A 15,530-nucleotide genomic window follows, 5' to 3' on the forward strand; every position below is an offset into this window, starting at 1 on the left:
CTAGAATGGATATCAGCCACTATTCTAACTGTTCTCAGGGCATCTGTTTAATCTCCCCAACATTGCTGGTAAATAATCTTTATGATTCCCCATATAGAGGAATGTGAGGCTCAGAGAGGTTAGCGAGCTTGCCAAAAACAATCACAGAATTGGCACATGTGAGCACCACAGTTCAGCTTCAGGTCTGTGTGATGTCACTTGTGCATTTTTCCACGAGTACCTGTTGCTTTGGGAAGTAAAGAAGTGAGGTGTCTGCTTGTGTGGGGCCAAGGCGACAGTGGCCTCAGCATCATGTCTGGTGGGAAGGAGCCAGGAGAACGCTGGGTCCCAGAAGAGGGGAGGGAGCTGGTTTAAGATGAGGTCATACATTAGACACCAGCTCAGGGAGGTGACAACCACGTTCATAGAGTAGAACCAGAGGGAACCAGGCAGAGGCTGCTGTAACTTAAGCAGTGAGAACCCAAAGAACTTGGAGTAACAGTTGAAGAGGTGAAAACAGAGCAAGTCAAGCACAGCAATGTCAGGGGAACTTCCCGAGTTAAAATCGGGGGCTGTAATCTTTCCTTACAGGTTTTCAAGAGAGGTGGCTGGTCATAAGAAGTCAGTAAAGCAGACAGAGGAGGAGGAGGAAAGCCTTCTGGGTGAGGCGGTAGAAATAGCCGCCTTGCTGTTGGGTAGTGAATTTTCCATCAGTGGAAATGTTCAGAGACTTGCCAGCTGTTGCATCAGGGACGCAAGTAGCAAAGGGAATTTGTTGACTCCAGGTCTTTCCTAAACTTGAGATTCCATTGTTCTCATTTCACTGCCCTGACTTTACCAGGAATTTCACACTGACCTCCTAGGTAAGCCCATGAAGCCCCATATCCCCTCCCGACAGGGTGGGCCTCACCCCTCAGCCAAGCCCCGATATGGGAGAGCCAAGTCTGACTAACTCTTAGAAGTTGAGAAGTCTAAGAACTTTCGCATCACTAAGGCTGGGTCTCATCTTTTTGAGACAAGGCTAATAATGACTTTCTTACTAGATTTACATTTAAAATCTCCTAGCAGAGGGCCTAGGTTAAGATTAAGGATAAGATGAATTGAATCTAAGTCACCAATCTGTTGACTACAAAACTTCTTGGTTGAACATGTAATACCTGTTTACAAAGTACCTCCCCTACGTATTAGTCCATTTGCTTGGCACTAGAACTATGCTAACAAGTATGGCAGCCGCTGGTCACATATGGTCATTCAGCACTTTTACTGGACAGCACTGGTCTAGAAAATAAGAGATTAAGACAAGGTGCATGTCTAAGGCCAAATCTTTGGCCAAGGGTGGGGGGTAATGTAAAATAATTGCGTGTTTTAGAAGTTCTCCAACAGCGATGTGTTTATCACAGGGGCACATGGAACCGAATCTGTGAGGTTGGGGTCAGGGCAGCGGCAAGTCTGAGGACCTTATGCAAGCAGGAGGCCTTGTTTACCTGTAGGATGGGACTGAAGGAAACCCAAACACCCTTTGATTCATCACCTACTGTGACCAAATGTGGCTCTGTTACAGACACATGCTCTGGTTTCCTCAACTGGCTGCAAAAGGGATCAGAACATCAAGGTTCAGAGACACAAGAAAGTCCAACCCCTGTTGCACAGCCGATCAATGACACATCTGAGACTTCAATCCCAAACTCTGAGTTCTTGCTCTTGGTCTGTATGCAACACTGCTCCAATGGAGCAGTCTCTTAATTCCCTTCCCTGAAACCTGTCACCATCCCTTTCTGTAAATTCTTTAACATTTTTGGCAGCCATGGCTACAAGTAATAACCACAGTAGAAACTGAAGTGGAAAGCCAAAGGCAGCTTTGCACATACCCCGAAACCTATCTTTCCTATAAGCAGTTCAGCCTTGCTGAATCTACTTCAGTCCTATCGCTTCCTTTAAATGCTGCTCTGGAACCTTTGAACACAGCCTTTAAACGTGTTTGGCCTCGGGTATTCATGGAGAAATAACCATGAGGCCAGATAGATTTGTTTATTAGAACTTGAGACTCTGGAAAACAGCTTAGAGTGACTTTAAAATAGCAACCAGTGGAATAAACACACCAATGGCACAGGGTGGTCAGGGAATGTGTTACGAACAGCCATTTATTAAAGAAAATGAAACCCTGATGACAGTTTAAAAATTCTCATCAAAATGCTTTTTGTCTAAAGGCAGTATTTTTATAGTGTCTATCCCCGGCTATAAATGTGGTGTTTTTTCTTAAATAGTCCTTACAGAAGCCCAAGTCCAGCCCAGGACACAAGCTGGTGACATCATCCTGCTCTACAAAAAAGGAATTGTTCAGCCTCCAATAAAACGGTGAGGCCTGCCTTCCTCAAGGACAAGGTGGGGCAGGGGCCATCCCGCCCTCTTATCTTTGATGTGTGTGATTTTTTTTCAAGTCACTGCCATCCCAGGTGCTTTTCCTGTTAAGATTTGAGGGGAGGAGGCTCACCTAAATGGGAAGGCCATGTCTGTCAGCATTTGTGACAGGGACAAAAACTTTCACTTGAGAATGTTCTCAGATCTGTCACCATCCACGCACCCTCATCCCACTTTCTCTTCTCATAGCCAATCTTGTCAGCCATTTAGTTTATTTAATTTTCTCTGGTTTTTCCCTGAATAATAAGCAGGAGTTGGAATTCCTGCAGGAGGAAGACAGGTTAAAGGACCACTTCTGTCCCTTGCCTCGCCTCACGACCAAGAACCCACAAGACAACCAGAGCTTCACCAGCACTGAGAGTGATGATTTCTTAGTGTGACTCCAGTTTAAATGAGAACTGAATTGTGATGAAGGCTATCAAGGAAGGAGGGTACTTTGATGGAGAACCACAGAGCAGGACCTTCCTAGATTATGCACCTAGAGAAGGCATCTCTGTGGAGGTGGCAATGTGAGTTCAGATCCAAAGGACAAGATGGAGTAGGCCACATACAAAATAGCCCACACCAAGAGATTGATTTTGGGAAGGGATAAAGTGGAATGACAGAGAAAACGCACCCGGAAAACACAGTTGGGGTGTGGGAAGAGACTTAGAAATGATTTAGAAATGGCAAAAGGTCTTTGCAACCTTGTTTTTTATCATCGAGTATCTATTTCCACAGTCTCCGTAAATTCCATTGAGCAAACTATTTCCAAGCTCCACTTGAGCTGTGCAGACACACAAGTGTGAGTAGACACACTGGCTTAAATGAATGGTGCTATAGCATCACACACACACACACACACGCATGCGGTAACTTTCCTTTTTCTGCCCTGAAAACTAAATTAAATCCATTTTCCAGAACATTTAGTAAAATTCAGAGCTCCAAATCAAAGAGTTAAATATTAGGTTCTCACAAAGACCCCAAGCTTCTCAGACTTTAAAACAGAAAGCAAGTAGGCAAAACCTGAAGTTAACATTGATACACTCCAAAAAGGCAAATCACTAGGAAATGCAGCAGAAATAAATAAGCCTAACATGAGGCATGAGAACAAGGGGCCACCTTATGCTGTGGCCAGCAGAGGCATCCAAACATTTCGTCAGCAGGATTCCAGCCAACCTCCAAAGCTCACTTTTATAAGCCAGCCCCAGGCATCCCAGAGCAAGATGTAGCTGTGTAGTCTACCTCTGCATAGCTGCTTCAGGGGGGCTGGTGACGAGGCTCGGCAGGCTTGCCCCAGAGCCATGGCAAAGAATGGACTTGTAATTTGCATCCTGGTGATCACCTTACTCCTGGACCAGACCACCAGCCACACGTCCAGATTAAAGGCCAGGAAACACAGCAAACGCAGAGTGAAAGGTAAGGGGGCTTCTCTGTCAAGCCAAATTCTAGCCTTCCACAGTAAAGGGAGGTGCGGGACAATGTTAATTTCCATACTCCTCCAGGAGACTGTCTTTGGTGACGGCACCAAGCCATCATGCCTATATGGCATTTCGGGGATTAAGTGACCTTTTAATTCTCTGGGATAGTTTGATCTTAAAGAAACCATGCTGCTCGGCTTTTTAAAAATTTATAAACAGGGAAAAAAATTGGCAATAAAAAGTTCTGAATTGTGTATTTTTTGTTAGGTGAGCTTAAATAGTAAGTGCTTCAAAGAAAGCTCAGCTGGATATCTGAACATCTGGTGTTATTAACATGGGGCAGGAAGAATGTATTAACAGAGGACAGTTTCACTAGTAGCTATGGAGTAACTGGATTCAGTTATATTTTTAAGATAACTATAATCTTATTCAACGTGTAGCAGTGGATAGAGCTTTTGGTAATAGTGACTTCTCTTTTCATTAGTTATCATTAGCTTATATTTCCATATCCTCAGCAGTATACGGACAGTCTATACCATATATTTTAACTCTTTCATGCCATAGAGAGATTGCATGTTGACTTTAAGTTGGGGAGATTCAAAGTCATATAGTATTTGAAGGCATTGTGATGCAAAATTTAATCAATCTCCAGGCAACCTCAAATTTTGAGTGGTTTTAATTGGGTTAACAGGTTAAAAAAAAATAACAATAAAGAAGTTGCAATATGCTGAAACCAAAGCAAAAGAAAAAAGCAAGACACAGGGTAGTGTTTCATCTCATCCTCTGTGTCATTTTCATATGAGGATATTTCCAACTATGATGACACTCTTTCCTTATCATTTTCACTTCATTAGTAACCCCTCCACCCCACCAACACGCACACAAACACACACATTTCAACAAGGTTAGAGTCTTTGACATGACACAGATGGCTGGTGGGTAAATAGTGATCTTGTACTTTAATGATTATGAAGTACTCTTTTTCAGGGGCATTTACAAAATTTAGGTCTGACGCAAGGTTAAGTGGAATCGTTTTCCCTTTCGAAATGTAATACTTCCTTTAGTTAAAGTTTAAAATAGTTTTCATAAGTAGATGAAACATGTTGCTGAAGATAGTATCAAAGGAAGGGAGAGAGAGGAGGCTGGGTGACGTGGCACGTTTTGTGGCATTTCTTCACCACTGAATGGAGTGGCACTCCTGGTGAGAGTGGTGCACACCCAGTAGCAATGTGCAAAGAGGGTATGAATGTGATTACGTCTGCATGTGGGTGCCGTGTGGGTGTTCCTGAAGCAATCACAGCTTAGGTCACATCCAGGTTATCCACGGGCCTCCCTCCCTTCTCCTCCCACACTCTTCTCTCTCTCCCCACCTTTTTCTCCCCACTTCTTTTCCCTCTTCTTCCCCAATCCCTTTCCTCATAACCACATGTGCATGCACACTTAAAAAAAAACTGACTGCGTACACACCTCTTCAATGTCCTTCCTTCAAAACAGTTTTTGCTCCTTTTTGCCATTAGGTCCAAGAAAGTAGGTTCTACAGTAGGTGACGAAATAAACCTGTCAATCAATGATATCCCCACCCATCCATATACTTACAAAATACTTTAAGTACCTTGAAATGTAACACCAATGTTTATGACATCAAAAGTGAAAACCATGTTCTCTTTCCCAATCCTCATCACAAAATTATCCAGCATTAACTACTGGATAATACTATTCTCAGAAGTTTTGCATTTTGTTTTTTGTGGGGTTGTTTGTTTTGAGACAGTCTCATTCTGTCACCGAGGCTGGAGTGCAGTGGTGTGATCTCAGCTCACTGCAACCTCTACCTCCCAGGTTCAAATGATTCTAGTGCCTCAGCCTCCTAAGCAGCTAGGATTACAGGTGCTTGTCACCATGCCCGGCTAATTTCTCTCTTTCTCTCTCTCTCTCTCTCTCTCTCTCTCTGTGTGTGTGTGTGTATGTATATACACACTTTAGTAGAGATGGGGTTTTACCACGTTGGGCAGGCTGGTCTCAAACTTCTGACCTCAAGTGAGCTGCCTGCCTCAGCCTCCCAAAGTGCTGAGATTACAGATGTGAGCTACCACAGCTGGCCTCTTCCCAGAGTGTTACAAATGCACAGTTAAAAGATATTTTTAACAAAGAATTGGCTATGCAAAATGTTTGGCAGGTTGGCAGGTAAATGAATTTATTTAACCTACTAAATCTTGGATAGTTACCAGTGTAAGCAATGCTTTATTCATTTTAACAGCTGTGTAATATTCCATTGTTTGGATGGGCCATGACTTAATCTAATACCTCTTGCTGAACTTCCCAATACCTCTCTTTTTGATTCAATAGCCCCAAGTAACTGCTTTGCACACATATATTGCTCCCCGTGTTAGGCTGTTACGATACATTTCCCAAACTAAAATTGCACGTTAATCATACTTTCTAAGTGTCTCTCCAAATGTAACACCAACCCAGCTTCCCATCTTCCCATCTTCAGTGTATGGGAGTACCCATACCCATACACCTTGAAAACCCAACACCGTATAATGGTTTCACTGGTCCTTTCTTTTGGGAATTCTTTTTGTGTTTCTACACTGTGTCTACTTCTGGAGAGCAACAATAAAACAAAAGGGAGCCTGTTGGGGGACTCAGAATAGCCATTGAAAAATTTAGCTTCAAACACAAGATCTCCCTGGTAGTTACCTCATAGGTCTCACCAATGTATGTGCTGCATTCCTGAATAAAATAAAACTTTTACAGCACAGTAGTTGTTCCACATATTCCCTTTGATGTACACGAAAGACATCTACATCAGCTCCAAAGGATGGAAGCTACAGCCCAGTCCCTGGATAATGAATTTCATAACCATCTCCCAGGAGCCTAATATTCATTCGTGTGTCTCCATGTTAATTACAATGTTTACCATCTCTCAGTGGAGACCACATATTTAAGGAGAATGGAGCAGGAAGCTGAGAGGGATGAGGGATGACATGTGTAAAGGTGACTGCTTTTATCTTGGAAGCAAGTCTTCAGTAGCCTTTGCAAGCCCGGCCCCCCAATAGCTGATGAATTTGCAAGTCTAAATGTACCCTTTTATTTTTTTCTGGATTACATGATCACATCAATAAAATCCTTGAGTTATTGTATTTCTGAGCTGAGCTATGGGATGTTTTGAAAATTGACGTGCAGCATTAACTACACAAGAATCGGGGACCACCCCTAGATATTCCAGAAGACAGTTTCCTAACCCAAATGAGGCAACACATGGCTCATGAAGCACATGTTTAAGAAGACAGTGAATTAGCACATGTGAATTTTAGACTGCCCTGAAAAATCCAATACCAAACATAGGTTCACTCTACGGCAACCCCACAAAGCAGCAGCTGGAGACTGTTCTTACCAAGCTTTAAGTATGTTCTCTGTCTACGTGTGCTAGGGTCCAAGAAGGTAGAGGCACTCACTGTGAGAAACAGATTGGAGGGCTGAACAGAGAATGGGCCTGGAGCTGAGCAAATTCAAATCTCGATTCTGGGTGACCTTCAGCAGGTGAATTCAGCTTTCTGGGCCTCTGTTTCTTCTGTAGAATGGAGACAAGGATAGTATCTCTCTCAAAACACTACTGAAAGAACTGATCTCTGACAAACAGTATATGGTGGTTTTAATACTTCATTATTTATGATTTTTAATTAATGCCTTTGGAAAACTCACAAGCTGCCAGTCTCTAAGAGAATCCTTAATAGGCCTGAAATTTTGATTTAGCCAAGGTCTTTTGTTTTCTGCCACTTTCTTATAGCCAAGATTGGTCAAGGACAGCCATGAGGATCCTTTAGCCTCGTCCAGGAACATACAAGACTGAACAAGTTGCTAATACCCAATACAGACGTATTTCTACATGAGCCTTTAGCACTTCACCCTGCTAGAAGCCACCATACCCGAGGCATGGGTTGAGTAGGAACACTGCCAACAGGGGACTTGGGGATCCAAATATGTTTGAGTATGAGTTCTGCCAAATATCTATCAAGTTACTTCTCTAATTCGACTTGTCCTCATTCTTCAATGGGAATCTAGTTGTCCTCCCTTCATAGCTATGTTTGAAGAGTGTGTGAAAGTAACCATCTTGTATACCACAAAGTGTGTATTCACTAGACAACACTGTGAGCACCTATCATGTGCCAAGCATCATGTTAAGCATCAGAAGCACCACAAACAACAAGTCAGACGAAATAAAATAGAGAACAGAAAATATAGAGAATATCCCATAAAAATGGAATAAAATGTGAATAGAGACTAGAGAATGAATAACAGGTTTCGAAGATAGATTAGCAAAAGGGATACTAAATTACGGGATAACAAGGAAAGTCTAATCAGAAGAGGAGATAGTTAAGCTTGGTGAGAATACAGGAAAGAGCTGGAGCAAGAGTGAGCCCAGCAGAAGGAACACACAGGAAAAAAGAGACAGAGCTCACTCTCAGATGACCCTGAAAAATCAAAAGCCTAGAGTTACAGGATGGAACTGGAGAGGAGCCCTCCCATCTCATAGAAGTACCTTCTAGGATTGTGATTGCCCTCAAGCTCTTAGTAATCTTCTTGTCCAATTTTTCTTTCATTTCTTCCTCCTTTCCTTCTTTCATTTTTTTTTGTTGTTGTTGTTGTTGAGACAGTCTCACTCCCTTTACTCACGCTGGAGTACAGTGGCATGATCTCAGCTCTCTGCAACCTGTGCCTCCCAAGGTCAAGCAATTCTCACGCCTCAGCCTCCCAAACAGCTGAAGTTATAGGCACTTAACACCATGCCCAGCTAATTTTCGTATTTTTAGTAGAGATGGAGTTTTGCTACATTGGCCAGGCTGGTCGCCGACGCCTGACCTCAAGTGATCCACCTGCCTCGGTCTCCCAAAGTGCTGGGATTACAGGCATGAGCCACCATGCCCAGCCACAAGTTATTTTCACGCATTATTTTTGTCTACATTCCAAAGCTTCATTTTATTTTAATCCTATGCTTTTCATTTCACCTACCCCATCCCACCCTAAAATTTTCCCCAGAAAAGGATGGAGATCTGAAGACTCAAATTGAAAAGCTCTGGAGAGAAGTCAATGCCCTGAAGGAAATGCAAGCCCTGCAGACAGGTAAGTCGCTTTATCAGTGCCTCATCCCAAAGGAGATAGGAACATTTCTGGGTCAATTTCTGCGTGACTTTTTCCTTTTTTTTGAGATGGAGTCTTGCTTTGTTGCCTAGGCTGGAGCGCAGAGGCATAGTCTCAGCTCACTGCAACCTCTGCCTCCCAGGTTCAAGAGATTCTCCTGCTTCAGCCTCCCGAGTAGCTGGGATTACAGGCATGTGCCACTATACCAGGCTAATTGTTGTAATTTTAGTAGAAATGGGGTTTCACCATGTTGATTGGCTGATCTTGAACTCCTGACCCCATGAATCAGCCCACCACGGCTTTCCAAAGTGTTGGGTTTTTTAGGCGTGAGCCACTGCACCCGGCCTTGGGGGACATCTTTTTAAAAGAAACATTGACAAATCAGCAAGGGGGCCAATAAGAGGGCCCAAACACTGGGAGAGGATGGTTTTAGGAAATCAGCTTCATTTACAACACTACTCTCCTATATATAGGTGGTATAGAAATAAAAATGGTTCGGGAATGCATTTGAAAAGTCGGTCCACACTTATTCCCTAAAGGGTAATGAAACAGAATGAATCAACCATGAAATAACTAAAATGATTAACATTTATCGGATGTTAACTAAGTGCCTATCAGGCCTCCAGGACTCACTTGGGCCATACCCAGCATCAGATGCTAGAAAGATGTGGGTTAGAACCTCAGCTTCCCAACAGAGCAGCGCCAGTATTCCTCCCCACAGCTGGAGCACACTGGCACGATCTTGGTTCACTGCAACCTCTGCCTCCTGGGTTCAAGCAATTCTCTTGCCTCAGCCTCCTAAGTAGCTGAGACAAAAGGCGCATGCCACCACACCTGGCTACGTGCAACACTGCCCACGAGCTCTTCTCCAAGGGGTGAGAAGTGAGCCATGCTGGGCAGGTTCAGGAACAGCCTTGGTTTACAAGTCTCATTCCCCAAGGAGCTAATATTCTTTGTAGCAATTTCAAAAGCAGGGCGTCGAGGGTCCCCACAGGAGACCTGTCTAGTTACAAGTAACTGCCTTCAGGGAACACTGATGTTATGGCTTTCCATCAAGTATTTGTAACTCCCAGGCCAGATGCACATTACCAATGTGGGGTCATTTTTACCGTAAGCAATGTTGCCTAGTAACAAGGATGACATCCTCCCTTTATCAAGTTTCCAGGGGAGGAGAATTAGAAAGTTAAAAGATGCTTAAATGCTTATGCAGAAGGTGAGTTTTGATTATCCTTTACCCACACCGTCAGGTACCAGTAATTCTTTATAAACACAAATCCATTAATCCTTCAACAACTTATGTTGACTCCTCCAAGAAGTTACGCTATTACAATTATCCTCATTTTACAGATGAGGAAACTGAGGCACAAAGAAGTTAATTTGTTCAAGATGTACACAGCTAGTTAAATGTCAGAGGTGAGACTGAAACCCAGGCACTATGGCTCTGAGGCCTGACTCATCAATGCTATGGCCTGAAACTATCTTTAAGTTTGCTTTATCCTGAATAATCTAAACAATATTACCAAGGCTCAGTTATCTGCTTAAGAAAATCATTCTCTCCACATGTTTTTTGTTTGTTTGTTTTTGAGGCACAGTCTCACATTATCACCCAGGTTTGGAGTACAGCGGCGTAATCTCGGCTCACTGCAACTTCTGTGTCCCGGGTTCAAGTGATTCTCCTGCCTCAGCCTCCCAAGTAGCTGGGATTACAGGCATGCAGCACCATACCTGGCTAATTTTTGTATTTTTAGTAGAAACAGGGTTTCACCATGTTGGTCGAGCTGGTCTCGAACTCCTGACCCCATGGATCGGCCCACCTCGGCCTTCCAAAGTGTTGGGATTACAGGCGTGAGCCACTGTATCCGAGCTTTTTGAAATAGATGTGAAATACTATCTAGTTTCAAAACTCTCAAGGAAATCCAGCACATAATGGAGCTACACAGATTAGCAAGCATGTGTGTATCAGAATAGCATGACGTTCAAGGCCATGTCTTGAAGTACGGCAGACCTGGGTTTGGGTAGCTATAGTCTCACAAGCTGTATAAATTACCTCTTTAAAAAAAATGTTGAGTTGTTACAAGTAACAACTTCTCTAAGCCTAAATATCCTGACATGTAAAAATAGGGGTAATAAAATACAACTTCATGGGGTTGTCAAGATCATGTGACTTAATTTACGCAAACTGCTTAGCATGTTGTCTCGCACATACAAAATTGTTGTCTCACATTACCATACTTCATTCCACAAATACTTCTTGCTATTTGCCAGGTCCAGCCCTAGCCATAATACACTCAAAATGCAACTTAGTATGTTAAATTTCATGTCTTCACAGTCTGTCTCCGAGGCACAAAAGTTCACAAGAAATGCTACCTTGCTTCAGAAGGCTTGAAGCAGTTCCATGAGGCTAATGAAGACTGCATTTCCAAAGGAGGAATCCTGGTTATCCCCAGGAACGCTGACGAAATCAATGCCCTCAGAGACTATGGTAAGAGGAGCCTGCCAGGTGTCAATGACTTTTGGCTGGGCATCAATGATATGGTCACGGAAGGCAAGTTTGTCGATGTCAATGGAGCTGCCATCTCCTTCCTCAACTGGGACCGTGCACAGCCTGACGGTGGCAAGCGGGAAAACTGTGTCCTCCTCTCCCAGTCAGCTCAAGGCAAGTGGAGTGATGAGGACTGTCGCAGCAGCAAGAGGTACATATGTGAGTTCACCATCCCTTCATAGGCTCTTCTCCAACGTGTCCTCCAAGCAAGATTCGTCCTGCTTACAGGTTGATGATTTGTAAGAATAATAAAAATTTTACTTATTGAAAAATTGCAACACAGGATCAATGTCCATAGCAAAATGACAAAGTCAGCCAATTTCGCCAACACGTTTCTTTGGGATTTTGTCCTTTCTGGGGTCTGGATCAGAAATAATGATCCAGCCATGTCCACACAGATAAAAAGGCTTCTGCAAAATGCACTAAAATCTTGCTCTTTCCTAGTCTTTCTTACTTGTATAAACCCAGTCTGTTTTTAAAAACAAACCACAGTAGCCATGCATCTCGTCACTCCAGAAAACCAGGCTTAGGCTACCTGAAAGGTGCTACCTGAAAGGTTTTCCCTTGGAAATTGAGTGTATATTTTATTAACAAGAATTCCCTAAATCAGAGATTCTAGGTGCTATATAATCCAAAAACTTCTCAGCCTGTTGCTCATTCTGTCCCACGATGGCAATAATACCTTGTTAGCCCGTTATCCTTTTCAATCGCTGCATCTCTTGGTGGGACTTGTATCTTGTCTGCTCTGTCAGAACTCAAATCTCTGAAGAAGTTCCGATTTATTTTTCTTCATGCCTACCCCCTTTTTGGAAGTTTAAAACCACAATTTAAAAGGAAATGACAAGGTGCATATCTGATCAATTTTCATTCCCAGCAATGCACTATAACCTGTCACTTAAATGGGTAACCCTAATGCAGAACAAAGAAGCAGATTGCATGTTAAAAGAAAACAGAGAAAAAACAACTTACATTTATTTTGCTTTAGCATCCGGACTCTCACCTTTTATGAGATTGAGAGTGCACTTTTGTTAGTTTCTTCTCTACACTTTTGTAAGCTTGTATTTTTTAGCCATCGTTATATATGTAACTCTATTATGGGCAACCAATCTTTGGAAACTGAAAACTGAATTTATAGAACACGATTTTGGAAAACTGCATACATCTACAAAATTTTTTATTCTGCCAACTGCTATTCCCATTACATTGTTTAACTAGATTGTACAAAGTAACGTCATTGCTTAATATTAAATTACAAAGTTTAGACTTGGTGGGAAAATGGGCTTTTTAGAAGCAAACAGTTTTCAATATATTCTGTTCTTCAAATAAGTATTTTTGAAATACTGAATGTGTTTTGTGAACAATATCCTGCTTTGCAAACTTCAACTACACATGCTTGGAATTAAGTTTTAGCTCTTTTCATTGTTCAATAATAAAGCCTGAATTCTGATCAATAGAAAATGTGTTTGAATGTTAATTACAGTTTTTCAAACTATGTTGGTTCATATTAAACTTGGCAGAGTTTGAGGGGGATTTCCCTGGATTTAATCAAACTGGTGATTCAGATATACTCAGAACAATTTTACCTGGCAATGAAGAGGTACAATCTAGCTGGAGGAAGGTAACTTTAAAAAAATTGTAGCTACAGAGGCTGGGCACAGTGGCTCATGCCTGTAATCCCAGCACTTTGGGAGGCTGAGGTGAGCAGATCACTTGAGCTCAAGTGTTCAAGACCAGCCTGGACAACATGACAAAACCCTGACTCTACAAAAATTAGCGAGGCATGGTAAGGCTCGCCTATGGTCCCAACTACTCAGGAGACTGAGGTGGCAGGATTTCTTGAACCCAAAAGTTTGAGGCTACAGTGAGCTGAAATTGTGCCACTGCACTCCAGCCTGGATGAGAGACCTTGTCTCAAAATGAAAAAAGAAGCTGCAATTTTATCTGGTTGACCTTGGCCAACTCCAGACTCCAACATAACCATAGTCTTTGTAAAGGTAGGGACAATAATGAACTGGGTGGACACTGATAAGTAGGGCATTCTCCTCACATTTCAGGTGGTAGATCTTCGATAATTCTCATTTATCTTTTTCAGAACAACCATAAGAATTAGGCTCTCAATCGTTTCATATTACAGAAGGAAAAAAAAAAGATACATTGCCCTAAGTGACATGCCAGGAAATAGTGGAACAGTCACTGGAACTGTATACTTAGCAACCATGGGGAACAATAAAAGGAGAAGCCCATTCGGACAGGCAATAGGCATAGATTCTAACGGTTTCTCAATTTCCTTAGGTGAGGTAACAATTTGGAGAAACAGCTGACCTTGAGAAGTGTTCAGTCTAAGACCACTTCACAGAAGGTGTTTTTCCTTCCTGCTTTGCAAGGGCCCAGATAAAGACAAAGACAACTAATGCTACTGAGTATGGTGGCTCAAGCCTCTAACCCAGTGACATTGAGGCTGAGGTGGGAGGATCACTGGAGGCCAGGAGCCCAAGACCAACCTGGGCAACACAGCAAGGCACGGGGTCTCTCCAAAAAAATTTTTAAAACTAGCCAGGTGTGGTGGCACATGCCTGTGGTCCCAGCTACTTGGGAGGCTGAGGCAGAGGGATTGCTTGAGCCCAGGAGTTCGAGGCTACAATGAGCTATGATTGTACCACTTCATTCCAGCCTGGACAACAGATTGAGACCCTATCTCTTAAAAAAAAAAAAAAAAAGGACAACCAACATTTGAAGATGATTCATTAGGTAAAACAATCCTTTACAAAGTGCCCTAACAAGTCCAAGAGAATAAGTTAACTCAAAGGAATAGATGAAGGTTAGTGCTGGTAAGATAAGGGTTAGCCAATGTCAAGATCCGTTAGCAAGACAAAGTGCAGATTGCGGGGAAACAGCAAAAGTGGAAGGAATGGATTAAGAGATTACCTGGTTTGTTCCTGGGTCTAACTCATGACCTTCACTTTGTTACTTAGCCAACACCAATTGAAGACCACACCCACAAGATTCCCTAACCCACACTTCTCTTTTGTCTGTTTTGCCTGTTGGGTACTATCTGACAAACAACTGATCTTCAGGCAGGAATGATAAATCACTTTTAACTTTCAGGTCAAATTTTTTTTTTTTTTTTTTGAGGCAGGGTGTTGCTCTGTCACCCAGGCTGGAGTGCAATGGCACAAACACACAAACATGACTCATTGCAGCCTCAACCTCCTGGACTCAAGTAATCCTCTCTCCACAGACTCCTAAGTAGCTGGGACCAGAGGCATGTGACACCAAGCCAATTTTTTTTTTATTTTTGTAGGGACAGGGGTCTTGCCATGTTGCCCAGGCTGGTCTAGAACTCCTGGGCTCAGATGATCTCGCCTCAGCTTTCCAAGGTTCTGGGATTATAGGCATGAACCAATGCTCCCAGCCTCTGGCCAATTCTTACATCTCCATAAAAGCTGTCTGGACTACAGTGTACAGAAGCATCCTGAAGCCTGGTGGAAAGAATGATATAAGCAATTAGCAATATCTCCCCCACAAGGTCATGGTCAAAGGATGTCACCACTGTATCATGTGTCAGGTGACGTAACTTTGAATATAACTGACATCTTCTGGAAGATAGGAGGCCAGGAGTTTGAGGTGACAGTGCACTATGGTTGCACCTGTGAATAGCCACTGCACTCTAGCCCAGGCAACGTAGTGAAGCTCCATCTCAAAGGATAGTTATAAAATAAGAAATAGAAATATTAAGTGTTTGTTTCTCAGGTAAGCAAGAACTTCCATAATATCACCAAAAAAGGACATCTAACAAATGAAACCCCTGAAATGTAGTCTCTGGGACATGCAATAAACATCAAATTTTAGCAAGCTTGGTATCTTATTTAATCTGATGCAAGAAATTCAAAGGGTATCTACTAACTATAATAGGTAATATGGAGAGACAGAGAAAGTCATGGCATACAGGAGAGCAACACTACCTATGAGGGTCTGTGAAGACATTACTAGTAGCTCTAATTACACATGGCATTAAGCAAATTACTACCTAATGTTTTCTAAATGGACACCCA

The 15,530-nt window shown here is 42.6% G+C and overlaps 1 protein-coding gene across 1 annotated transcript; it reads left to right on the forward strand.

The window, feature by feature from the left end:
• Positions 1-3,599: 3,599 nt before the first annotated feature.
• On the forward strand, positions 3,600-12,931 carry CLEC3A (C-type lectin domain family 3 member A). Its single transcript, XM_012437305.2, has 3 exons — positions 3,600-3,795; positions 8,835-8,918; positions 11,266-12,931. The coding sequence occupies exons 1-3, from the start codon at positions 3,681-3,683 to the stop codon at positions 11,658-11,660; spliced, it is 594 nt and encodes a 197-aa protein (XP_012292728.1). The 5' UTR covers positions 3,600-3,680; the 3' UTR covers positions 11,661-12,931.
• Positions 12,932-15,530: the final 2,599 nt, after the last annotated feature.

This window comes from Aotus nancymaae, unplaced genomic scaffold, assembly GCF_030222135.1.
Source record: "Aotus nancymaae isolate 86718 unplaced genomic scaffold, 86718_ANA_hifiasm-v0.15.2.pri h1tg000030l, whole genome shotgun sequence".
Taxonomy (NCBI): Eukaryota; Metazoa; Chordata; class Mammalia; order Primates; family Aotidae; genus Aotus; species Aotus nancymaae.

Excerpts from the sequence above, each read along its gene's own strand:
- CLEC3A (XM_012437305.2), top strand. The coding sequence starts at position 3,681 with ATGGCAAAGAATGGACTTGTAATTTGCATCCTGGTGATCACCTTACTC. Across the intron at positions 3,796-8,834 it reads CAGCAAACGCAGAGTGAAAG|AAAAGGATGGAGATCTGAAG; the intron begins GTAAGGGGGCTT and ends AATTTTCCCCAG. Across the intron at positions 8,919-11,265 it reads AATGCAAGCCCTGCAGACAG|TCTGTCTCCGAGGCACAAAA; the intron begins GTAAGTCGCTTT and ends ATGTCTTCACAG.